Below are 26,313 nucleotides of genomic sequence, written 5' to 3'. Positions count from 1 at the left end.
GTGGAACTTTAGACTGCTTAAGAGTTGAATATAAATGTATGCAAGACGTAAGCCGTCTTGTCCAGACATACTGCCCTCAGGAGCAGCTGCATGGATCTAAAAGTTAATGGTGGACAATCCCTGGAAGTTTCGGGCGAGGCCCTCGCAGTATGGTGGTTACGCATTGTACTGGACCGCTAGCCTTAATGTCAGCAGTTCAAAGCCACCGGCCATGACTCCTGTAAAGAGCTGGAAACCCATGCGAGCAGTTCTAGCCCTGTCCTCTGGAGTCAGCATCAATGAGAACCAAGTCAATGTGTGTGTGTGTGTGTGTGTGTGTGTGTGTGTGTGTGTGTGTGTGTGTGTGTTTGACATGGCATTTTTTAGGAGCCCTGGTGGCACAGTGGGTCATGCATGGGGCTGTCTATCTCAAGATCTCAAGGTTGAACTCTCCATTCTGTGGCAGAAGGAAGAAGCTATCTGCTCCCATAGAGATTTCAAGCCTCAGAGGCCCATGAAGAACATTACCACTCTGCCCTCTGACCCGTAGGGAGCCGAGGAGTGAGAATTGGGGTTGACTCTGTCTGAGGATCTTAGGGAATGTCTTCTGATGTCTCTCTCTTAGCTCCTGGTCCCTTGAGATTCTGTGGCTCTTGGCATTCTCTGTCTCTGTCTCTCTCTCTCTCTGTCTCTCTCTCTCTCGCTCTCGCTCTCTCTCCCCCTGTTCTCTTCATGTGGCCGTCTTTCCCTGCTGTCTCGTTGTAGGATGACATCGGCCATATTCTAGTAAGGCCCGCCCTACTCCACTCTCATTTCATGTTTACCAAATATGTCTGCAAATAACCTGTTTCCAAACGAGGTGGAATTTGTAGGAATGTTGCATTTGGGAGGACACCAACCAATCCATAAGAGCTATTTGCTGATTATCAAGCACCTGATTTATCTCTCTTATTTTTTCTTCTTGTTTTAATTGGCAAGGTGCACTTATTGTGAGGTTAACTCCAGTTATTCCTTAGTTTATCAAAATCTTCTAAGGATTTTCTCCAGTCTATGATGAGAACTGGGAACAGAGGGTTGTGATAACAAGATGGCACATATCTATGGGAGTCCCTACCTTTTGCTCTTTGCTCTAAATATATTTAATGTAAGACTTATTGTTGTCTGAAAACATTCTATAAATTAAGGAAATAGTTTGCTGTTTCCGGCAAGTTGAATCAGATAGGGATGGTGAGCAGAGCATGTAATGCACAGTCATTGGGCTCCCTCATTCTGCCTAGTGTTGTGCAAACACCAACTTCAATCCTGCCTTCAATCCTCTCTCGAACTTCTCTCCACGGAGATAGGTCTGAAACCAAACCCCATGCCGGTCTGATTTGTCACGACCCCACAGAGAACAGCATAGAACTTCTCCACTGGGGTTGCTGAGCCTCAATCTTTACAGGAACCGAAGAGTGGAAAGACCACATCAGTCAAGGAAAAACTGCAGTTATTGGCCTGGCTACATAAAAAATTGCAGTGATAAGAACCCAAACTAGAGCAGTTTATTGAGCACTGTGTAGCACATAGTTTTAAATGTCCTACCTCATAGATGAAATATGGCTACAGTTATCCTATGAGGCATATATCTTAGCCCACTTTAAAATATTTGTCATTTCCGTGATATTGACATGTTCATCTATGTGTCCTTGGTGGCATGGTGGGTCAGCAGTTTGAAACACCAGGTTTCTCTGCAGGAGAGGGATGTGGGAGTCGGTTTCCATAATGATTGTAGCATGGAAAACCTACGGGGTGGTCCTTTAGCTCCCTGTGCTAAGTGTCACATTTAACATGAGGACAATGGGCTTGGTTTGGGGGGATTACTCCTTTATCGTCCTTCTATTAACCATGCCCTTCAGTTATATGTAGGTTCTGAGAAACAAGTGTTAAAACACAATAACTGCTTATTGGAGAATTATATACCAGTTATTATTCTCAGGGCTTTCTTAAATAACCTATAATTCAATTCAAATAACTCTGTCTGCTCCGTAAGATACAGCTCAAAAAGCCTACATACACGTGGTAGCTATGGGTTGAAGTCAATTCAATGTCAACGGATTTGGCTTTTGGGATCTTTATTCATCTAACAACAGTATAAACGGATAAGGAACGGGAACATACCTTTCTGGTGGTCAACATTTTAAAATGCTCTCTCATTTGGGAGTTTTTTTCTTTCTTTTGTTTTTCTAAATCATTTTCTTGGGGGCTCCTACAATTCTTATCACAATCCATCCATTTGGGAGCCTACATACCCTTTCCATTGTACATTTTTTTTGCTTTTGTTTTCTTTTAAATTCCACACTTGAAAATTACCTTGCCATTATTAAAAATTATTAAGGAAATCTAACAATTTTAAAACTACAATTTTACAGAAGATTTCTAAATCCGTAAGTACAGGTCTTATGATGCCAATCAATCCAGTGCTCTACAGATGAAGTGATTCGAGAGAGGGAGGTCTGTGTCACATGGTCTACCTGGTCACCATGCTGTTTGGTTTGAGCTGACTCTTGGGCAGATCCATTCTCCACACTGAAACCTCTGAGGATCCAGACGTTTCAGATTTGCCCATTCCTTGAGCTTGTCAGAAGAAGTGTTTTAAAAAGTCAAGCTGTTCGTGGACGTAGGGAGTGAAACAAGTAATAATCACTGCCCTAACTTTGTATGATGGCGCTCCCAATGTCCAATACAGGGTGTAGGGTGCTGGCATTCAGCTATTCAGATTCATCTAGAATTAAGTACCTGGGGGGAGTACAAGAATTCTGTTGAGAAATACAGGTATATAAATTAATGAAGCTGGTGTTTAAAAGATTTAATACAAGGGAAAAAAGGGCTGTCTGGTGGAACCAATTCTTCATACATATTATGTACAGCATTGTGTAATTTTAAAGGTTCTTCACATTATTGCTCGAGACCACAGTTGTATGAACAAGTTCTTGATGTACATTAAAATGTGGAGAATTTCACGCTTACAAAAACAAACATTTACACATAGCCCAGGCAGAAATTTTTAAAGGTTTTAATGCATGGAGGTATATATAACTAAAAGGGGGGGGGAATAATGTGTGTGCATGTGTGTATTCAAAAAAAACCAAGTTGACATGATTCGACATCCAAAGTATACACTTAAGTGGGTAGAAAGGGAACTGGTGGACAGAGATATCACTGTCCCCCACAATTTAGTGATAAGCTGTCCTAAATATCAGGACGGTATTAAACACCAGCTAATTTTCATTCTAGAGCTTTTGCTTTCTTTTTAAAAGCTTTTCAGAGACATGGGGGGCGGGGCACTTTTAAAAGTTCATGAAAATGTAGGTTTAAAAGATGATTTTTCCACAAACCTGGTGGAGTGCCTTCATGCATCCATTCCACAATTATGTTAGATTGGGAGGCATTGGATATTTTCTTAGAAAAATTTCAAAGGAATATGCCCATACTTCTGTCAGAAGAAGGCCATTATCATCATTATTCTGATAAGCAATCCATGGGTTATGATGCGGCTCTAGTTTGTGATCCTGAGCACTCATAACCAGTAACTGCATGTACACCACCCACTGGTTGCTCATCTAAGCTAATAAAGGAATTTCATCTGGCCTTCCTAACTTTGAAGGCAGAAATACTTTCAAACTTCCTTTTGTTTAATGATTGAGTTTTTACCGTGATCACTGATCATCTGCTGTAAACAGAGCATTAAGAAGCACATGAGAAAGGGTATGTAGGCTCCCAAATGGCCTTGTGTCAAGCACATTTGTACATTTGTTGTCATCATCATTCTCAAAACATTTGCTTTCTACTTGATCCCTTGGTATCAGCTCCTCATTTTTCCCCTTCCCACTCCAGCTCCCTCATGAACCCTTGATAATTTATAAATTATTATTATTTTGTCATGTCTTACACTGTCCAACATATGCCTTTACTCACTTTTCTGTTGTTCGTCCCCCAGGGAGGGCGTTATAAGTAAAACCTTGTGATCAGTTCGTCCTTTCTACCCCACCTTCCCTCTACCCTCCTGGTATCACCACTCTTACGACTGCCCCTGAGGGAGTTTATCTGTCCTGGATTCCCTGTGTTTCCAGCTCTGACCTGTATCAGTCTACATCCTATGGTCTAGCTGGATTTGTAAGGTAGAATTGGATCATGATAGTGGTGGAGGAGGGAGTGAGGAGGAAACATTAAAGAACTAGAGGAAAGCTCTATGTTTCATTGTTGCTATACTGCACCCTGACTGGCTCCTCTCCTCCCAGCGACCCTTTTGTAAGAGAATGCCCAGTTGCCTACAGAAGGGCTTTCAGTCCTCACTCTACACTCCTCCTCATTCACAATGATATTTGGGAGTTTTCTGTACAAAGAACAGTCTCTAAGCATTCTCCCCATCGTAGCCCATCCCTGGCACAGTCTTCCCTGTTATGTTGCCCTGCAACCACCACCACCACACACACACACTCACAGAAAGAGAGAGAGAGAGAGAGAGAGAGAGAGAGAGAGAGAGAGAGAGAGAGAGAGAGAGAGAGAGAGAGAGAAAGAGAGAGAGAGAGAAAACTATTACACTAAGGTTTTCTTTATACCCTACCTCAATCACCATGTAGAGCTAGAGGTCTGTGGTTTTCATCATCCGGTATCAAAAGCAGAGTCATTTCTTCACAGTGATCCTATAGTGAATTCTAACACAGATTAAGGTATCTCCATTGGAAAATAAAAGAGACAAGTTATTCAGTTTACCCTAATGTTGCATTTTCTTCCTTTATAAGCTTTTGTAAAGGTTGTAATTTTTGAAGTGACTAAAATATATTTCACAAAACAGGCATGTGACTTAATTATGACCTAATATTTACTGTTCTTAGCTGGGAGGAAGAAAGCCCTAGTCTTACTGTTTGTGTTACCAAAAATGATACCAATATTGACCCCTTGACCCACTTGTAATGTAGTTTCAGGTTCTTTTGGGAAAAGCCAGCCATTGTGAGTCGACTGGCACAAGAACCCTCTCAGCGACGCACCCATCCATTACTAATTGAGAAATCAGTGGATATAGCTGTGTGCGATTCAAAGCAGCAGCAATTGTGGGTTTTTTGTTGGTATTGTTGTTTGCTAAGTGGCTGGGCTTCAATGACCTGAAGTGCAAAAACCAGGGGCTCATGTAAGAACACTGAGTATATCCTCTCATTCTTTTTTATTTCATTGTTTTTAAGCATGCAAACATTGACTATTGGAATATTGGACATCTTTGGTTTTGAAGAATTTCAAAAGAATGAATTTGAACAAGTAAGTAGGATTTCTTTGAAAATCGCATGTACTTTCATTTTTATAGAGTGTTGTAAATTAGTGTTTCATTCAATGAAGAGTACTAGTGTAATTACCTGCAAATGCGGCATTTAAAGAGATATTCTGCTTTTATGCCTTTAAATGAATCTTCCTCAGTTGTTGATATATTCCTTATTTTAATGTGACCTGATAGGTGGCTTTTTAGATAAATAGAAGTATAATCTCTTTTAAAAATAAAAGTAGACACATACATGTAAAAATGATATTAGATGAATATCTGTGTTGTGCTTATGGAAACTCTATTTCAAGAATGCAAGAGCGTAAAGGAATCTCTTGATTTGAAAGGAGAGCACAGATCTTTAGAAGCTTTGGCCAAAAATCTCAGTGGACGCAATAGATGCTGTTTGTGCATTCCCCTCTATGTGACATTCACACATGTGACTATTGGAATTCCACTAAATTACCTTAAAGATGCTTTGGTAACTTTATTTCATTCATAATTTAAGACATTTAGGAAAGCACCCTAATATGTTGGAGATTTTAGAATTAATTCAAGAATAGCTTTACCATATTAGATACATCTACTAGTTAAAAGGTAAGTGAGAGATTAGACACAGAACCTGCCTCAGCCGGCAGAGAACAAAAATAAATTAGTGGAAGAAAATTGGGAAACGGTGAAAATATGGAGTGTTTGGGGGAACTTTTATTACTTGTATCTTATGTTTAGCTTTTTTTCTTGTAGGGAGCTATAGCTAGCAAAGGACTAGATAAAGAATTAACTGGAATTGGGACTTCTAGTTTAGGTGAATATGTGACCGTTCATGTCTTCCTCTTTGAAATGGGAATAATAATATGTCCATACAGCTGTGCGATTAAATCAGAATAGAATCACAGGCAATCGCCTTGAGTTAACTAGAACATTGTCATATACAGGAATAGGTGGATAGCTGCTGCTATAAATGGGAATGCTTCAAAATGTGTTAAAGCTGAGCTGCTTTTACTTCCAGAAAAATAGTGCATCTTCCTGTGGGCAGATCTTAAATCACCTGCTCCAGAATGAATCAGCATGAACCATGTGCTTTGCAAAACTGTACAAAAAGCCCACTTTCAAATAAGACCAAAGAGAGTATCTTTATTTTCCTCTCTTACTTTTATATCTAAGAATTAGGTTTTTTTTAAGGGGTGTCTTCAAATGTTTCTTAATTTGCTTTTTGCTGTAAGAAAAACAATGCTAAATACTAGCAAGAGGTCAACAGAAGAGCAGTCAATAGACTACAGACTGGTTCAGAGCAGCCCCATGTGCCGGAGGAGGATTGTGCTCCAGAAGATTGTCCCTGATTGGTTGGGGAAGTCGATGAACTGGCATAGCTGGCTGTCCTGCTAACTGCAAGACCACCAGCTGCTCCATGGTAGAAAGATGAGGCTTTTGACGCCCATGCATTATCACCACCTGGGAAACCGCAGGGGCTGTGTCTTACAGTGAATTAGTTTTTTTCTGTTGTTTGTTTAGATCTAAGTAAATTGAGAGGTATTTCTTCTGAAAGGTTTCTGTGTTGACTCACATCTTCAAACTTTTGGTAAACAATTGAATGTATTAAGAGACTCAAATAATAATAATAATAAAATAATAATAATAACAACAATAGTTAACTTTTATTAAGGATCCTGGATAGAACAAGTGAAATCCACAAATTTTTGTCAGTAGCTTTTTATTAATTTACCATTACTACCTTACTTAATGAGTAGATTAAATTAAGTATTGTTGTAGCAAACATGTTTTATGAAATGTAATGCATTAATTTAATGGAGAGTTTATTTAAATCTGAAGTTTTACCTCACTGTTTTTTTTTGGGGGGGCACAGGAATAATTTATATAATCTGATTAATTCAGTTTAAAAGCAAACACAATATTGAAATGGAAAGCAATCAAAAACATAAGATAGTCATTGAGGAACTGAAATTATATTTCTCAATGTACCATAGTAAGTTTCATCAGGGGATATTTCTATTTTTTTAATTTGATAAAAATGTATTTGATTGAAAAGAAAATACACCCTACAGGTCTACCACCTGCCTCTTCTTACCATGTGTTTCTCCGCTCCAGCATTGAGATGTGGTACACCAGAAGTATTGATTTCTTGCATTCTGGTCTTAGAAATGGCAAGGTCTCGTGTCTTCAGTGTGAGTCACTTGTTTATCCATCTCAGGGCATGCCAGGTGGAATAGTGGTATGCTGATTATTTATAGAATCGCTACTAACAACTGACACATAACCCCCAAATTTATTTAACTTAAAAAAGGCTTATTTAGAGGATATTTTTATTCTTGTCTCAGTTTGGTTATTGTTTTAAGATGCCATAATTTTATGAGTAATCCACTAATAATTCCAAAACACAGGAAACTGGACATGGTTTTCTGTTCTTTACATTTTTCTAACTTATCATAGATTGGAAGTAATGTCCTAATCATCTCAAAGGCTCTCTCCTTTATTTCTTTTTAAGACCATGCTCTGTGGCAAACATTCAGGCCTGAGTTCTCCATAGAATATATAAGCTATTTTAATATTTAAATATACTGCTTTCATTATAAATATGTAAATAAAAATAATTATTTCTAGCCTCTTTATTAATTGTTTAAATTCTGTATCTTAAAATTCTAAGGCTGTAGGTATAATATACATGCCAAGGAATAAGATCTTTTTCTTTTCAAGTGTAAAGAACGAATCTTTATTAAACACAGAAAGCAAATTTTATGGATTTATGAATATAATCTCAAAACAAATTCTTATATACAAATCACGAACACTAAAATATTTTTGTTTATTTCTTAGCATGTTTGTATTATTCTTTTAGAAAAATATAAACTTAGAAATATAAACCTATTTTCCTTGTGATTATACCAGATATCTTTTTACATCAGATTTAATAGATCCATAAATTTATATGTGGGTTTTTTAAGGTCTCTGGTTTGAAATTTACAAGTCGCAATTCCAAAAATGGTTATAGAAATTGAACGTTATTTTTTTATTCTATTGCAAAGTTTCAATAAAATATTTAAAAAGAAAGGCTGTATTCAGAATCAGACTTTGAAAATATGAGTGCTATTGTAAATATTTTTTATTCTATCTTGGGCTTATTATCCCACCTATCAATTGCTCGCTAGAATGCCACTCCTGAGAACCTGAGATTGTAACTGGTACAGTTTAATGAATACATTTTCAGTTGGAATTTTAAAGAACAGAACTGCAGTAATAAATCGATGTCACTTTTGCAATTATTCCTCCATACGAAGGTTGCCTAATTATTAGAACAGAGACAAATTTGAGTGAATATTAAGAAATATTCCAGAACAGCAGCATCTCTAGCATAGTTACTACCAATTAGCTCTAAAATATGTACGCGTCTGACAGTCTTAAATGAAAATTTGCTCCAGCTAATGAAATATGCTGATCCAGTTTTATTTCACATTCTTAAGCATTAATTCTATACTGAACATTTTCCAATTCAATATGTAATTAAGATAATGTTTCAAGTAAAATCTATAAAGTTATAACTTGGCACTGGTTCAACATATCAACGGAGACACACTAAATAATCTGAGCCCCAAAGTACCACATGGTACAGTCTGAATTCATTACCTTGATTTATAAATATATTTTGTCACCTCAGTCTCTGTTAGGTAATAGTTTAATTTCATAACCTTTCATATATTTTAGTATGTAGAGTTTATCTCCAGCACAGTGAAAATATTTTCTAAAACACTGAAGGCAATGCTTGTCTTCAGAATTATGCAACCAGTGAGTTCTAAATATATAACGTCTAGTAAATTGAATGGTGGTAAATTAAACATAGATGTCCATCCTCTTACAAATTTCAGTGTCACCGGGAAGGCAGTTATAGGTATGAGAAATGCAAAGACCAGGTAAAAATCATCTTTGCCTCCATATTTCATTAGGTAGCTAAGACCCCCAAAGAGTGAATAAGTTGACTCCTGCACATGATGGGGTCAGTTGGCATTGTATCAGGTTATAAAATCCACAAATAAAAACTAATTGCTTTTGTATATTTTCATTATAACTTGTTAGCTGTAAGGTGGGGGGAATACTATGTTTACATTATCCAAAACACATGAATGGTTTCTGTGAAGCTCTAACAAGCTCCCGAAGGTTATCAAAGAATATGAAATTGATGGCAAAATGCATTCTTAGGTAGAAAAACTTAATATCACAGAGATGCCAATCATCCCTAAGTAACTTCATGATTTAGGATCATGGAGTCCTAATAAATGAAAGAGAAAAATAGAATTAGTACAAACAACTTTTCTGCTCCTTACTATTACTCTAGCCAATGCCTAGCAGTGACTGAATAGATTCCAAAAAGGGAGAGAATATACCAAAACCAATCAAGCGTTCATGTAAGGCGGGGGGATGGGAGGGAGTTGATAGCAAGGAAAGGAGAGAGGGAAGCAGGAAGACTGGAAGAATAGAAGACACGGAGCAGAAAGCCTGCATCTAATGGAAATTCTTCATCTAACTGCTAATTGGAAAGGCAGAAGAATTGTAAAAACATAATAAAATGAACCATCAAGATACAGTGTGCCAGTTTTTAAAATGTGGAACAGTGTAAAGGACAAACTGAGTTTTTCCAATATATCATAGGTAAAGAAAAACATGAGTAGAGAAATGGAGACTATTCAAAGACCCGAAGAGTTATGCCAATAAAATCAATAGATATTCTTCAGATTTTCATTTCTTAAATTTATCAAATTTGATAAATTTAAGAAATTATGCTTTTAGTATTTTTGCGTGATAATTGTCATAAGATACCCTGAAAACTTATTTTTGAGCTTAAAACTTTAACTGGAATAAGTGATGAATTAAAAGATCGGGATTGAACAGAAGAGGTCAGAGTGGCTGGAGAAGACAAAATATCGTAATGAAATGTACAAAGACTTGGAGTTAGAAAGCCCAAAATGAGAATATCCCCATAATGTCTCAACTGAAGAACAAACAGAAAACAAATTCAAACCTCGAATTGAAAAACTGAAGGAATCTATAAGGAAAGTATTCAATGAGGAGGAAGCATCAAAAGATGATAAAAGGAATGCATAGGGTCACGGAACCAAAAAGATTGGGTCTCTATTTCACCATTTCAGAAGGTATCCTGATTTCAATAACCCATGCTATGGTTGTAGCTTAAAATGCATTGACCATCTTGGCAAACAACAACTGTCCAGGAATTGAAGGAATACCAGTTTAAATGGTTCCACAAACCAATGCTAGAGACACTCATTCATCTATGATAGGAAATTTGAAAGACAGCTACCTGGTCAACTGACCGGAAGAGATGGGTGTTTGTACCCATTCCAAAAGGAAGGCTATTCAACAGAGTGCAAAAATTATTGGATTAATTTTATTGAACAATAAAGTTACTATCACACAATAAGGTATTGTTGAAGACACTGCAAAAACAGTTGGAGCAGTGCATGGAAAAATAACTGTCAGCAATTCCAACCTGATTCAGAAAAGGAAATAGAACAAGGAATATCATTGCTGAAGTCTAATGAACCTTGACTAAAAACAGAATACTGGAAAGGGTTTATTTGTAATTCATAGACTATGAAAAGAAATTTGATCATGTGGCTCAAAAAAGATTCTATTTCAAGGAATGAGAATTGCAGAAAACTTCACTGGGCAAAAAGTGCAGAACCTATCCAAAGAACAAAAGGTTGTCAGTCAAGGTTACGTGACAAGCCTTACTTGGTGAAAATGAACAGGACCTGAATTACTTCCTGAAGCAGATCAAAGACTATAGCTTTCAGTTGGATTATATTTCAGCAGCAAGAAAACAGAAATCCTCACAGCCAGACCAACAATCAATATCATGAACAAAGGAGAAATTGATTGAACTTGTCAATGATTCATTTTACTTGAATCCGCAGTCAATGCCCATGGGTGCTGCAGTCAAGAATTCAAATAACAGATTTCCTTTCACAAACCTGTAGCAAAGATGCCTTTAACGTGTTAAAAGCAAAAGATGTTACGTTGGGAACTAAGTTGCTTCTGACCCAAGTCATAGGATTTTCAGTAGCCTCGTAAGCATGTGCAAGCTGAGCAGTGAATAAGGAAAACTGAAGAAGAATTTACGTCTTTGAATTAAAATCTTGATGAAGAATACTGAATATTTCATGGACTTCAGAAGAACAAACCAATCTGTCTACAGTCAAAATATCCAGGAGAGGATATCGAGGCATTGCCTCACTTATTTTGGTAAAATACCTCATGTTTGATGAACCAATGAGATTGATTGTCCCAGTGGCTGAAACAATGGGCTCATTCATGGCAGTGATTGTGAGGTGGGGGTGGTACCAGGCTATGCCGCCCTCTTTTGGACATACAAGGACAGGGAGTGGGGCTCAGGACTAACTTAGTGACATATGACAACAACATGTGTAATAAAAGGTTTAAAAATCTGTTTCTTACAATTTTAAAAATCATATCGTGTAATAAGAAAATTGGACTCTAGATTTGTTAATGAAATGTCCTAATGTTGGGAAATTGCTTGACACGAACCCACTTCTGAGGCTGATGGGGAAACGGAGCTAGCTAGATATGAAGGAGAATTGGCGAGTTGATAATTGAAATCGACTGTTCACTATAAGAAGTTCATTACAATGGGCCCTTCAGCTTTGGGTAGGTTTTAAAGTAACCATAATATATTGTTTTAAATAAACAATAAAATGTTGAGTTTATAGACCATTCCTTGAATTGGGGTTGATGTTTCTCTTTTCCAAGCATCAATTGCAAGCTCTGCGTCCTCCAGCTCAACCCCGAAATTGCTCATAGAGAAGTAGAGAAGGAAATGGTCTAACATGCAATGACCTACCCCACCCCAAGCCCCACTTGACGCGGGGCATGCAAATCTGTAACCGTTTATCTGTGAAGCTATAGAATGTAACCAATTACACATGGCCAATCTGCTGTAAGAATGTATAGAATTTTGAAAGAGAATTAATATGTTCAAAGCAAAAGCTTCTGTCACAGAAGATATATACTCTATCTTGAAGCCAGACTTCATCTACATGAATTTGGGGAAAGTTGTCGAAGAATTTAGAACTTAGTCCTGTTGGAGAGTGTTTCTTGAAAGATGACACTTACTGGAAAATTCAAGTCAACCGTAATTTCAGCAAGATAGAGCGAGGTCTTCAAAGAGGATGAAAAAATGTAGATATGATCAGGTCTAGCATTTTATGGAGTATGATCGTACTTTTTGGCAATTTAAGACTCAAAAGAAAAATCTCTGTTTTTTAATGGTAAATCACTAGTCAAGACACCATATTTAAAAACAAAACAAAATACCATACAAAGATGACAGATAATGATATTACTGTAAACACCGCTAATTAAAGACTTACCAGGTGTTCTTCCTACAGATCATCCCATCTTATTGACATAAAGTACTTACAGCCTCTGACACATAAGGAGGGGGCCCTGGGGGCATGGGAGGACACATTGGGCTGCTAACCACAAAGTCAGTTTGAACCACCGGCCACCCCACAGGAGAAAGACTGGGCGTTCTTATCCCATAAAGAGTTGCAGTCTCAGAAATTCACAGGGCAGTTCTACACTGTCCTAGAAGGTCACAAATTAGCATTAACTCTATGGTAATGAGGTGTTTGTTTATTTATTTGTTTTCTTGTACTAGCAGATCCTTAACTTTTTAAAAGCCACTTAGTTGATACTGACTTCTGGAAACTCCTAATTTTCCAGAATAATAGCACTATACTCCATAAGGTTCTTTAGAATTTGGGCAAGATATGTGTGTATGTGTTTGTATGTGTATTTTGATATGTGTATATATGTACATATATATTTACATATCCATATATATAGAGAGAAAATGTAGAAATCTGAACTTCATTTAAATTTATATACTTTTTCTACATTTACAATACATTTATTACATTCTAATTATGTAAACATTCTCACTGCCATTCCAAAATTATTCTACCACCTTTGTTATAAATGTATATTCCCCTAAGATTCTCATCTAGTCTTTTAGGTTGCTGTCATAAATGTTATCCATATAGATCTTTCTTTAAAACTGCTGAATGCTCAAATGGACAAACCTTACTAATGATACTGAATTATCGTTTGGTTGGTGGGGCTGCTAGCGACACGACTGGCTGTTCAAACCCATCAGCTGCTCCTCAGGAGAAAGACAGGGCTTTCTACTCCCTCAGAATTTCAGTCTCAGAAACTCACAGGGCCAGCTCTACCTGTTCTTTGGGGTCAGAACCGACTTGATGGCAATGCGCTTTTTGCTTTGCCGCTAATTGGTTGAAGGAACACTTCAGGGTGGCAGTTTTGGTTTGAGCGCAAAGGGCTAAAGATTATCTGTGGGTCATTGTCTCGAAGGTCATCCAGCCTTCCTGGCTTCTCAAAGTGTAACCCACTGAGAAGCTGCAACTGTGCATTGCTTTCCCCCACTTTCGATCAGGTTTCTGCTGGAGGATATTTGTTGGAAGTGGCTAGCACCAAAAGTCAGGCACTTTACACCTGCTAGGATGACTAATATTCAAATAATAATAATGTGTTGATAAGGATTAAGGGCATTAAAACCCTTATTCATTGCTGATTGGAATGCAAACTGGTGAAAAGAACATTTGCAAGTCCTTTTGAGTATTTTTGAGGACACATGATGGTTTTCTTAAAACAAAACAAAACAAACTGCTACCATGTGAGCCACCAGTCCTACCCTACTAAGTTTTTAATGACTGTGATCTTTCATAAATAGATTGCCAGGCCTTTCTTCCGAAGTGCTTAGTCAATGCATGGGGCCTATCTGATCGCCACTTTATTGCATGAACCCTGGTATCTGATCACCCCTTTATGGCATGGCCCCTAGGCACTCAACTGCTAAGTCATGTTGGGCCTTCCAAACACACCAGCCAATGCACAGGCAAAATAACCTGCTGATTGGCTCCAGTAAGGATTATAGCTTAGGAATTGATTGGATGGCACAGATCAATGAGCAGTGGGGCACTGACTCACTGGGGAAATCCCCAGAGAAAGAGTTATAGACAGGAGGAAAATGGGTGGAAAACAAAACAACATGGATAAATGAAAATAAAGATTGGTGTTCCGGTGAGAAGCATAGAGGACAGGCCACGGCAGGTGCTCGGGACATACTTGTTGGCAGAGGGCTCTGGTCCAGGATGCTGCTCAGGAGTGAACTCTACAGCATTTGACTGCAAACAACCGTTGTCCTCTCTTTGTAAGAAAAACAGAATAGGGTCAGAGATGGTATTCTCTCATTATGAGCTTAAGATAGATGACATTAGGATAAAACAAGCATGATCTTCCTAAACAAGGTAGGCAAAGAAGAATGCTCTCCACAATTATTACAACAAACACAATCTACTCTCCTTTTACCACACCCCTGCACCATGTTGAAGATAATACATCAAAACAAAGATCAATGGAATTGTTGGAGAAAGCACAGAGAGAGAACCGCTAACAACCTGGAAAGCCTCGAGATAGTCTACAAAGAAAAGTAAATTCGAAGTTCCCAATCCACATTGGCCCCAAAAAGACCCTGACATCTTCTGCAGGAGAGAATCTCATGAACCTAAGTGATGCCACTGCTTCCCCAATAGGCTTGTTTGTCTGCTTGCCTGTTTTTTAGAGAAGGTCTACTGATATTTCCAAAAGGCGTCTTCTCCTAAACATAATTGAGAAGTGCTAGATTATTTGAGACTTAGCATCAGTTGTGCTCTAGAGAGATATTCTAAGTAGATAGATTAATATTCATGAAATGATGAGTGAATCAGTGAATGGATTGTGCATCCTTTGTTTCATTACTTACCTTAGTGTGTTCAACAATGTCTACATGTTAGCATCATGTGAATAGCAGTTGAAATATATCATTGTCTGACCCCCACACTGCTTTAATTGGTTTGGGGGTAGTGCCAGACATCAGCCTTTATACAAGCTCCCCAGTTAATTTTAACGTGCAGACAGGATTGAGAATCACTGTCTAATGCCTGGGGCTCTGCCTTCAATTGGAGTCAGCTTTAATTAACCTTCTACTTTACTGCTGTGATGTATATGTCATGCTCTATTTTATTTTTGCTTCAAATATATTTCTAAGAGTTATAAGAATAAAGGGAGAACAATTGGTGAAAATGCACTTAAGAAATTAGCTTTGTCATTAATATGAATGATAGGCCATCTGAATAAGCAAATACTTTTCTAATACTAAACAGCGTCTTCAAGGAGTGCAAATATTTTATCATTAAACAAGTTAGCATGGGCCCTTAATGGACAAAGCATGTATTTTAATTAGAGGAGTCTGCATACTAATTAAGTATTTACTTAATAATTAATCATTAGTATTTATGAGTACTCACCTTTAACCCACACTAAGGAATACCTGGAGACCTTCTGGGATCCGAGATATAATTCCGATGAATAGAACTGGAAAGTAAAATTGATGGTTAATTGGCATTGAAGTCAATGATGCATTCAATAATTCATCAAGATGCATTTTTTTGAATAATAAAATAACTTGTAGAAATCTTCACTTTAGTTTTCCCCAGGTTTAACTCATAGCCACATACCCAACTCCAGAAGATTCGATGGAATGATATCGAGAATAGACACATTTTGACAAGGATTTTATTGGGAGGTTACATTTTCCATTTTTCCGCTAGGTAGTCTGGCATTGGGTGATGTGTCCATATTATGCATCTTATTTACATTGACTAGCAGTTTTAAAGGTTATGTTACAGGATTGTCCCCATATTTTAACTCTAGTTCAATATTCATTAGAACAGTTAAACCAGGGAAAAGAGTAATCTACTGGTATCACCCATTCATTTTTAGAATCAATGTAAGAAGATGAATGTGCTGGATTATACCTGAATAAGAAGTACTTTGATGACAGAAACCTAGTAAAATAATTTGGGCATATGGAAAAAGGCAAAGGGAGAAGTCTTCTATTTCCTCATATTTAGGTCTTTATACAATTTTAGTCATTTTCTTAATGAGAATTCATTAAATATCTCATCAAATATTATCAAAATATTATTTCATTTGCAAATAAGATGCTAATTTCCTTTTAAAAATGTTCTATCTAGTTATCATTGCCATCTATAAAAGTATACATTTTTCATTTAAAAGGATTTTTATTGAGTTACTGGACTCTTAATATTTAAAATATATTTTTAGTTTGTACCTGGTACAATATCATCTTTAAGGGTAAATGCTGTAGACTATGTTGGACTGATTTACATTTCTGTTGTTACCACTTAGTAACTCTGTGACCTCTGCCAAGTTCCATTTTGTGCTTATGCCTCAGTTTTTTTATCTGGCATATGAATATAATAATAGTGATCACCTCATCCTTTGATGAGAGAATTAAGTACAGTATATACTTGAGTACAAGCCTAACCGGATATCAACTGAGGCACCTAATTTTACCATAAAAACTGCATTAAAAATGTACCGAAAAACTTGGCTTATACACGAGTATATATGGTAATTTGTATAAGGTACTTAGAACTTAGTCTGGTATGAGCAAATTATATGATAATTTTAGTTATTAGCCACAATGTGTTTATATTAATATAATTAACAACTTAAGATTCACATTCTTTCTAGCTCTATAAACAGCAGTGTGAGATATCCTCTATGATCAGCTAAATTCTGTTCTAGCTCATGGTCTGGAGTAGAGATATGTGTGACGTCTCTAGAACCAAGGTGGACTTACAAACTTTTTTTGGATGACAGAGTAAAGAAAATAGTGTCTTATGACTATTGTCTTATAAGAAACGTGTACTTCTGTAGCTCATAAAGAAGACCGAGGCAGAGATCTCTTTGGATTTCGTCAGCAAAGAGATAGCATATAAATTAGGAGATGGAATAAGCACAGGTGGAGAAGAGGTCTCGAGCTGAAGTAGAATTGTTAGAAAAGAAGGACTTATCAGTGAGAACTGAGCAGTGCGGAGACAATCTGGGCTCCCTGAAGACAAGTAGGGATGTGTTCTACAAGAGCCAGAGGAATCAACTCTGCAAAATCTCACCGAAAGGTCGGGGGACAAAGAAGAATGTGCGGTTTAGAATTGTACGAATCTCTAGTGACGTTGATGGGACAGATTTTGGTTTAAGAGTGAGGGCAAGTTTCATTGCAATGGTTTTAGAAAACAATGAAAGGGAAGGAGTTTGAGATGAAGGTAAGAAGAGACAGCTTTGGAGGGATTTGACATTAAGATTAAACAGAGGAGATGATACAGAAAGGAGTAACCTCAACAGAGATTTCACTTTTGTTAGATTTAGCTTATTTTATATTTAATTTTTTAAGATCAATGTTTTTATTTTATTTAAGGTGCCAGGAGGTTGGAGGAAAGGTGAGAGAGAAGGGGGGAACAGATTACAAGGTTCTACATATACCCCCCTCCCTGGGTGACAGACAGCAGAGAAGTGAGTGAAGGGAGGCATCAGGTATTGTCAGATATGACAAAATAATAATCTATAAATTATCAAGGGTTCATAAGGGATGGGGGAACAGGGAGGGAGGGGAAAACTGAGGAGCTGACACAAAAGGTTCAAGTAGAAAGCAAATGTTTTGAGAATGATGATGGCGACATATGTACAAATGTGCTTGATATGATGGAAGGATGTATGGATTGTGATAAGAGGTGTATGATCCCCCAATAAAATGATTTTAAAAAGAAGAAATTCAGGGTTTTTTAAACATTTTATTAGGGGCTCATACAACTCTTATCACAATCCATACATATACATACATCAATTGTATAAAGCACATCTGCACATTCCCTGCCCCAATCATTCTCAAAGCATTTGCTCTCCACTTAAGCCCTTTGCATCAGGTTCTCTTTTCTTTTTCCCCTCCCTCCCCGCTCCCCCCTCTCTCAGGTGCCCTTGGTAATTTATACATTGTTATTTTGTCATATCTTTCCCTATCCGGAGTCTCCCTTCTCCCCCTTCTCTGCCGTCCATCTCCCAGGGAGGAGGTCACATGTGGATCCTTGTAATCAGTTCCCCCTTTCCGGCCCACTTACCCTCCACTCTCCCAGCATCGCCCCTCACACCCTTGGTCCTGAAGGTATCATCCACCCTGGATTCCCTGTGCCTCCAGCCTCCATATGTACCAGTGTACAGCCTCTGCCTTATCCAGCCCTGCAAGGTAGAATTCGGATCATGGTAGTTGTGGGGAGGAAGCATCCAGGATGTGGGGGAAAGCTGTGTCCTTCATCGGTACTATATCACACCCTGACTGACCTATCTCCTCTCCTAAACCCCTCTATGAGGGGATCTCCAGTGGCTGACACTAGGATCTTGGGTCTCCAAGAAATTCAGGTTTTAACATTAAGAAATAATGTGCTTTTTTTCCTTATGGAAATGACTTGTTAGAAGGGAAAAATCGAGGAAATTAGAAAATCAGGTGATAAAAGAATTACTACAGCAAAATGCTTGCACCTATTATTCTTCCCATAAGAAACTCCATCTTTAATCTTCCCATCAATAGTATGCATTCATAAATGAGAAAAACAACAATGCTTTTCTTTTCTTTCCTGTGGAATCCCATGGTGAGCCTAACTTTGATCTTCCATTTGCTGACTATAGCCAAGATATAATGTCCCATTAGATTAGACGTATATTTAAATGTTCATATAGCCTAGAATACAATGTTGTAAAGGTAATGCTGCAATTTTACTTTTTGTTATTTCATATACTCCCTTTAAAATGAGTAGTCAAAAAGCAAACAATGTGTGGTGAAGTGCTTTACTATAAGTTAGAAGCCAATATAAAAGCAGTTCCCCTCTATAGGCTATTAAATTTTGAATATTGCCAAGTCACTGTTTCACCAGTCTGAAGCTGTGTCATAGAATGAGAAGATCTTTACTACTGGTTTATCTTGTCATTTCTTTCTATCTTCCCCATAATAGCTGTGTGTCAACATGACCAATGAGAAGATACACCACTATATCAATGAAGTGCTATTTCTACAAGAACAAACAGAATGTGTACAAGAGGGAGTTGCCATGGAAACGGCATATTCTCCTGGTAACCAGACTGGAGTTTTGGATTTTTTTTTCCAGGTATTCATACGATATAATTGGATTCTTTACAAAATGTATGCATTTAAATGTACTGAAGAAAAAGAATATTCTTTCAAGCAGCTTTATTTTGATATATATTCTGAGATATCTTTATTTATGAGACTCTGCAATATTTTTGTAATGAAAATATCATGTTATTGTTTTTTTGAAGAGGTATTTGAAGGAACATTAATTCATTGAAAGCACAATAAATATTGGATCATTTTGTTTTAAAAATAGATGTGGTTCTGTCTTTAAAACACTGTTTGGCATGGTTATAAATGTTCAATGGACAAAATTAAAATTTCATAAAATAATATCTAATACTGAAGAATCTTAAAATCCATTAATAGGAATAATAATAGGAATATTTAGTTATTAAATTTTAAAACTTAAATACAGATGAATTAGACAAAAATGATATATACACAAATATAGTCTTTCATCAAAATGAAGAGTCCTGGTAGATGTAGTAGTGACTCACAGGTTGAGCTGTTACCACAAGGACAGCAGCTTGAAGGCAGCAGGCGTTCAGAAGGACAGATTGGAGGCTCTCTGATCTGGAAAGACTGATAGCCTCAGATAGCCGGAAGGGTAGTTTTTGTCTTACGAGTTATGATTGATTCAGTAGCAGTGTTTTGGTTTGGCTTCGTTTAGATGATTTTACCTGAAATGAAAGTCTTTGACTTCATATTGTTATCACGTAAATAACCATTATGAGCTATGCTGTCTACTAATAAAAGAGGACATAATATGGATTTGTCTGTAATATGTGAAAACGCATTGAACAGTGATGAAAATGGATGGCCTTCAGCTATCAGGAGAACCTATTTTACTTTCTACCCTACTTATCTGTCAATGTAGACTTTCAGATCACTTCTTTTCATACTTTTTTTCTGATATTGTCAGACACTTTTTTTCTTGTTGCCAGCATGTCAATATTTTTCATAAATAGTGCATGATTTGCCTATTTAGAGGTAAAAGAATGTGGTCAAATTGAGAACCATGTATACGTTTATTTAAATGTAAATTAAAAATCTCTCTCACTAAACTCTCAATGCCATTGAATTGATGCCTACTTATAGAGAGTCTATAGTATCGGTTAGAACTGCCCCTGTGAGGTTTTGAGACTGTAAGTCTTTACAGGATTAAAACATCCCATCTTTCTCCCCAGCAGAGGCTAGTGGTTTTTTGAACCTTGCAATTAGCAGCCTAGTGTAGAATCATTACATCACCATGTTACTGTAAAGCTGTGGTTCTCAACCTTCCTAATGCCATGACCCTTTAATACAGTTCCTCATGTTGTGGTGACCGCCCAACCATAAAATTATTTTTGTCGCTACTTCATCACTGTAATTTTGTTACTGTTTTGAATCATCATGTAAATATCTGATAGAATGCATTTTCATTCTTACACATTGAACATAATGAAAGCATAGTGATTAATCACAAAATAATATGTAATTATAGATAGTGAAATATTTATTTCTAATGACAAATCAATTAAATTTTGTCTTGAAGCATGGTGTAGCCTGAGTAACAGTCTTTGCGCAGGGGGACGTGTATGTGGGCGTATGTGGGCAGACCCACGTGGAGACAGATAGAGGAGTGGTGTCTCGGTTCCTAAGACCATTGGAAATATGTGTTTTCTGATGGTCCTACTCGGCCCCTGTGAAAGGGTTGTTTGACCCCTAAAGGGGTCATGACCCCAGGTTGAGAACCACTGCTCTAAAGCCTACAGAAACCACCAGCTAATGCCTGGGGGAAAGACAGGGCTTCTACTTTGCACAGTCTGGGAACCTCACAGGGGCAGTTCTGCCCAGTTCTGTGGGGTCACATGGACTCAGTAACAGCGAGCCAAGTGACCTGAGAAAGGCTTGAGAGCAGTGGTGGGATCAGTATTCCTGTCAGTTTTCTTTGAAAATAGGAGAAACCATTTCTCCCTGACATTTCTCTTTGGCAACAATAAAATAGATCCAAAGACATACATATCAGATAAATTTTGCATTTTTATTCACCAAGTTGTAGGTCTATGTACCTTAGACCAGGGGTGCTCAGACTTTTCAGCATGTGAGCTACTTATAAAATGGCCAAGTCAAAATGATCTACCAATTACAAAAATGCAAAACAAAATTTATTTTTATTTATTTATTACATTTATTCATAAATGCATTGAGAATTCTTTGTATGTACAATGTATGTCTATGTACCTTGCATAAGTGCATGAGTCCATATTGCACAATACAACACAATTAACTAGGTACATTTTATCATTACCTGAGTTCACTTTGATGACTTGCACTGAATGGAATGAGCCAGGGATGCACAGTCTGTACAGTAGCTGCAGATAGCCAGCCTCAAACACACTTCCAAATGATCATCAGTCATGGTGGAACAGAACTTGGACTTAATGATCTTTATGTCAGAAAAGGCTGACTCACATAAATAAGTAGAGCCAAATAATGCAGTCAGGAAGGTAGCACATTTTCTCATGTTTGGGTACTTACCCTCTGCAGGAAAGTACTGTTCATGTGCTCTGAACTTCAGCTGAATGTCGACTTGTAGTGTCAAAATCTCCCATTCCATATGGAATTGAGACGGTTTTGCCTTCTCACTTGGTCCAGCTTCCCCCACTCATTTTAATACCCTTGCTTATGTTTAAGAGAAAAAAAAAAAACAAGGCCTAAAAATTGGCGATGACTTAGCTTGTCAGTTTTGCTGCACTTAGTGCAGTTGTTTGCGCATGTGTTTGGCACCTAAGATTGCATCTGATTCGTTGCGCTGTGTATCAGTTAAGTGACTGGATTGATGATAGACTTCCGTCTATTTTTTAAATGCCTTGTGATCTACCCACACTACATTTGCCATTGACTAGTAGATTGTAAGCGATGTATTGAGCACCCTTGCCTTAGGCATTGGGGACCTGAAATAGATGATTATTGGCTGTTTTTGATGAGGCATTTATATGGTAGATTTCCTGGGAATGAAAAATGCAAGAGGAATAGTGTCACCTTCATTGCAAAAAGAACATTTCAAGATCTATCTTGAAGTGCAATGCTTTCTGGGAGAGGATGATTCTATATGCCTACCAGGAAGGCCAGTTAGCATAACTATTATTCAACTTTATGCACCGACCATTAAAACCAGTGATGAAGAACTTGAAGAAATCTATCAGGTTCTTTAAGGAGCTCTGGTGGTTTAGTGGTGACACATTTGGCTGCTAACTTCAAGGTCAACTGTTCAAAACCACCAGCCTGTTGCAGTCTCAGAAACCCACAGAGACAGTTCTTCCCCATCCTCTAAGATTGCTGAGTCAGCATCAACTCCATGGCAGGGTCTTCAGCTTGAAATTGATCATACATGCACTCAAGATTCATTGATTATCTGTGATGTGATTATTTGAATGTGAATGATACACAGAAGAAAGATTAGTATATTGAAAATATTGTCTTGATGATGGAAGCAAAACTGGACATTGAATGATAGAAGTTTACAAGACCAACAACTTCGTTACAAATACCTTTTTTCAATAATAAATAACAACAAGCATGTGGACCTCACTAGATACACTACAGAGGAATTAAATGGTATACATGTTTGGGGGGAGGGGGAGAAGAACAAGGACAATGCTCAATATCATTGCCTAAAACAAGGCGTTGGCCCAACCATGGGATAGAATATCACTTCCTCATATACAAGGTCAGCTTGAAGATGAAGAAAACATTTTAAAAGGCCAAGAGAGCTAAAATACAACCTTGAGCATACTCCACCTGATTTTAGAGATTATCCCTAGAACATGATATGTGAGGAAAATCAAAAGGTGATTAAAAAGACAGGAAAGACCTGGCCTGAGTTCACTACGCTGAAGTCAGCCTCTGGGGGCATGCAGCAGAGCAGCGGGAGGAGCAGAGCAATGAAGTCCCCAGGGATAGATATGGTGCCAATGCATGGCACCATGTCAGACTTGACTGGAAAGCACTCGTGAAGTACAACAAATAGTCCCTGAACTATTTATGCAGTTTTTCATGTGTTGTTGTTGTAACTATTGTTTTACTTTCTTTTGTTGCTTCATTGTATTCAATCTTGTGATTGTACATATGTCTACCTGGAAGGGACAGGCTGGATAAACAAGCCAGAGGAGAGAACAGCAGTATGACAGCTCCAGGGAGACATAGGAGAAGGGGAAGCAGGGGAAAGGAAGTGGATCTTAACAAACCCAGGGACAAGGGAACAACAAGTGATCCAAAATCAGTGGCAAGGAAGGTGTACGAGGTCTGGCAGGGCTGGATCAAGGGCTATGTAACCGAGAGGAATTCCTAAAACCTAAATGATGGCTGAATCTGATAATGGGACAAGAGGAAAGTACAAAGAAATAGAGGAAAGAACTAGGAGGCAAAGGGTAGTTACAGAGATTTAAATAGAGTTATATACAGATGTAAATATATTTATATAAGACAAGGGGAAATAGATCTATCTAAATATATTTACAAGTTTAGTAATAAGAAAACAGATGGACAGTGGGCCCCTGCTCAAGTACACCCTCAACACAAAAACACTTTGTTCTAACAATTCGGCAGCCTGAAATGTTTACCTTCCTGGCATGATCACTGAAGACAATGTTTGCACAAGTAAATGTGGTGAAGAAAGCTGATGGTTCCTGGCTACCAAAAAATATAGTATCTGGGGTCCAAGTCTTAAAGGTCTGAAGATAAACAAGCAGCCATCTAGCTGAGAAACAACAAAACCCACATGTAAGAAGCACACCAGCCTGTCCTGACTCAATCTCTGAGGACAAAACAGGTGCATAAGCAAATGCGATGAAGAAAGTTGATGGTGCCGACTGTCAAAAGATATAGAATCTGGGGTCCTATAGGCTGGAATATAAACAAGGGGCCATCTAAGTGAGAAGCAACAAAGACCACATGAAAGAAGCACACTAGCCTGTGAGATCACAAGGTGTCGAAGGGATCAGGTATCAAAGACATAAAAAAATCATAGCATTGTGAATAGGGGGAGTGCAGAATTGGGACCCAGGGCCCATATGTGGGAAATTGGACATTCCCTTGTAGAAGGGCTGTGGGGCGGAGAGGAGCTAGTCAGGGAGCAGTGTAGCAATGATTAAATAGACAATTTTCTCTAGTTCTTGAATGCTTCCTTCCCTCCACTATCATGACCCCAATTCTACCTTACAAATCCAACTGGACCACATGATGTACACTGGCACAGAATTGGAAACACAGGGAATCCAGGACAGATGAACCCTTCAGGACAAATGGTGAGAGTGGCAATACTGGGAGGATGGAGGGAAGGTGAGCGAGAAAGGGGGAACAGATTAAAAGATCTACATATAACCTCCTCCCTGGGGGATGGACAACAGAGAAGTGGGTGAAAGGAGATGTCAGATGGTATAAGATATGACCAAATAATAATAATTCATAAATAATCAAGGGTTCAGAGGAACAGGGGGAGCATGGAGGGAGGGGTAAATGAGGAGCTGATAACAAGGGCTCAAGTAGAAAGCAAATGTTTTGAGAATGATGATGGCAACATATGTACAAATGTGCTTGACACAATGGATGTATTTATGGATTATGATGAGTTGTACGAGCCCCCAATAAAATGATTTTTTAAGACAGGAAAGAAAGAAATTACTAAAGTGGATGTCAGACGAGGTTTTAAAACTTGCTGTTGATGGTAGAGTACCTAGTGCAAATGAAATAATTTAAGAAGTCAAAAAGCTGAGCGGAAAGTTTCAAAGGACAGCTCAAGAAGGCAAAGTAAAACAGTATAATGAGATATCTTCTGGCCTGGTATTGATAACCTTAAGGTAAAAACAAGTTCCGCATATTCCAAGCTGAAGTAACTGAATAAAACTTCAAACTTGATCTGTAAAATTGAAGTATTCTATGGGCAAAACCCTTGCAGGAAGCTTCATAAGAAAATGAAAAGAACATATAAAATCATTGTGCCAACTACTTTAAATCATTCAACTACTTTAAGTGATAGCATATGATCATTCAGCCATGTCAAGGGATAGCATATGGTCAAGAATCAATGGGATGGAATAAAGTAGTCCAAGCTGCACTGAAGGCATTATACGTAAGCAAGTCTTTGGGAATTGCTGGCTACTGATTCAAATACTTCGACAAGTTGAGACAGCATTGAAGACCTCTGTAGTTCATGCCAAGAAATTTAGAAGACACCTATCTGAACAACATACGTTAGGAGCTATTTTAACCAATTCCAAAGAAAGGTGACCCAACCGAATGCAGAGGTTTTTTAACACTGTTGTTAATATCACATGCAAGTAGAATTTGGCAGTGGCACATCACAGGGAGCCACCAAAAATGCCAGTCAGATTCAGAAGTGGAATGAAGAATATCATTGTGGATGTCAGATGTGTCTTGAGGGAAAGCAGACCATACCCAGAAGATGTTGACCTGTCTTTACTACGCAAGGACATTCAGTTGTGTGGATCATGATGAACTATGGGGAACACTGAAAATAAGGGGAATGTCAGAGCACTTCATTGTGCTCATGTGGGATGCACAGACAAGAGGAAGTCATTTGAACAGAACAAAGAGATACTGCATAGCTTAAAATTAGGAAAGGTGTGTGTCAGGGCTGTTGTTATTTCACCATATTTATTCAATTTGTTGATCAAATCATCTAAGAAGCTGGACTATTTAGAGATGTATGCATCTTCAGGATTGGAGGAAGGCTCTTTAATTTCTGCATGTGCTACGTTTCATTTATTTTGAGATATCATGTATTTGCCTTATGACCCTGAGAACAACTAAACCAGATTCTCAGCAAGTTCTCTAAGTGTGTAGTACATTTTTTTTTTTGCACCCTGAGGTACTTGATGCTTTTGATGGCTATAATGAAAACAAAACCTTTCCTGCTCGTTATTGCAAT

The 26,313-nt window shown here is 37.9% G+C and overlaps 1 protein-coding gene across 1 annotated transcript in view; it reads left to right on the top strand.

Annotated features, from left to right (window-relative positions):
* Positions 1–26,313, top strand: part of MYO16 (myosin XVI) — a 599,120-nt gene that overhangs the window by 342,490 nt on the left and 230,317 nt on the right. Inside the window, exons 20-21 of the mRNA XM_075562598.1 lie at positions 5,199–5,271; positions 19,243–19,395. Of these exons, the coding sequence (XP_075418713.1) occupies positions 5,199–5,271; positions 19,243–19,395 (226 nt within the window). The remainder of the gene's footprint in view (positions 1–5,198; positions 5,272–19,242; positions 19,396–26,313) is intronic.

Source organism: Tenrec ecaudatus, chromosome 11 (assembly GCF_050624435.1).
Source record: "Tenrec ecaudatus isolate mTenEca1 chromosome 11, mTenEca1.hap1, whole genome shotgun sequence".
Lineage (NCBI taxonomy): Eukaryota > Metazoa > Chordata > Mammalia > Afrosoricida > Tenrecidae > Tenrec > Tenrec ecaudatus.
The sequence above is the reverse complement of the archived record's forward strand: the minus strand, read 5'-3'. Positions and strand labels throughout refer to the sequence as shown.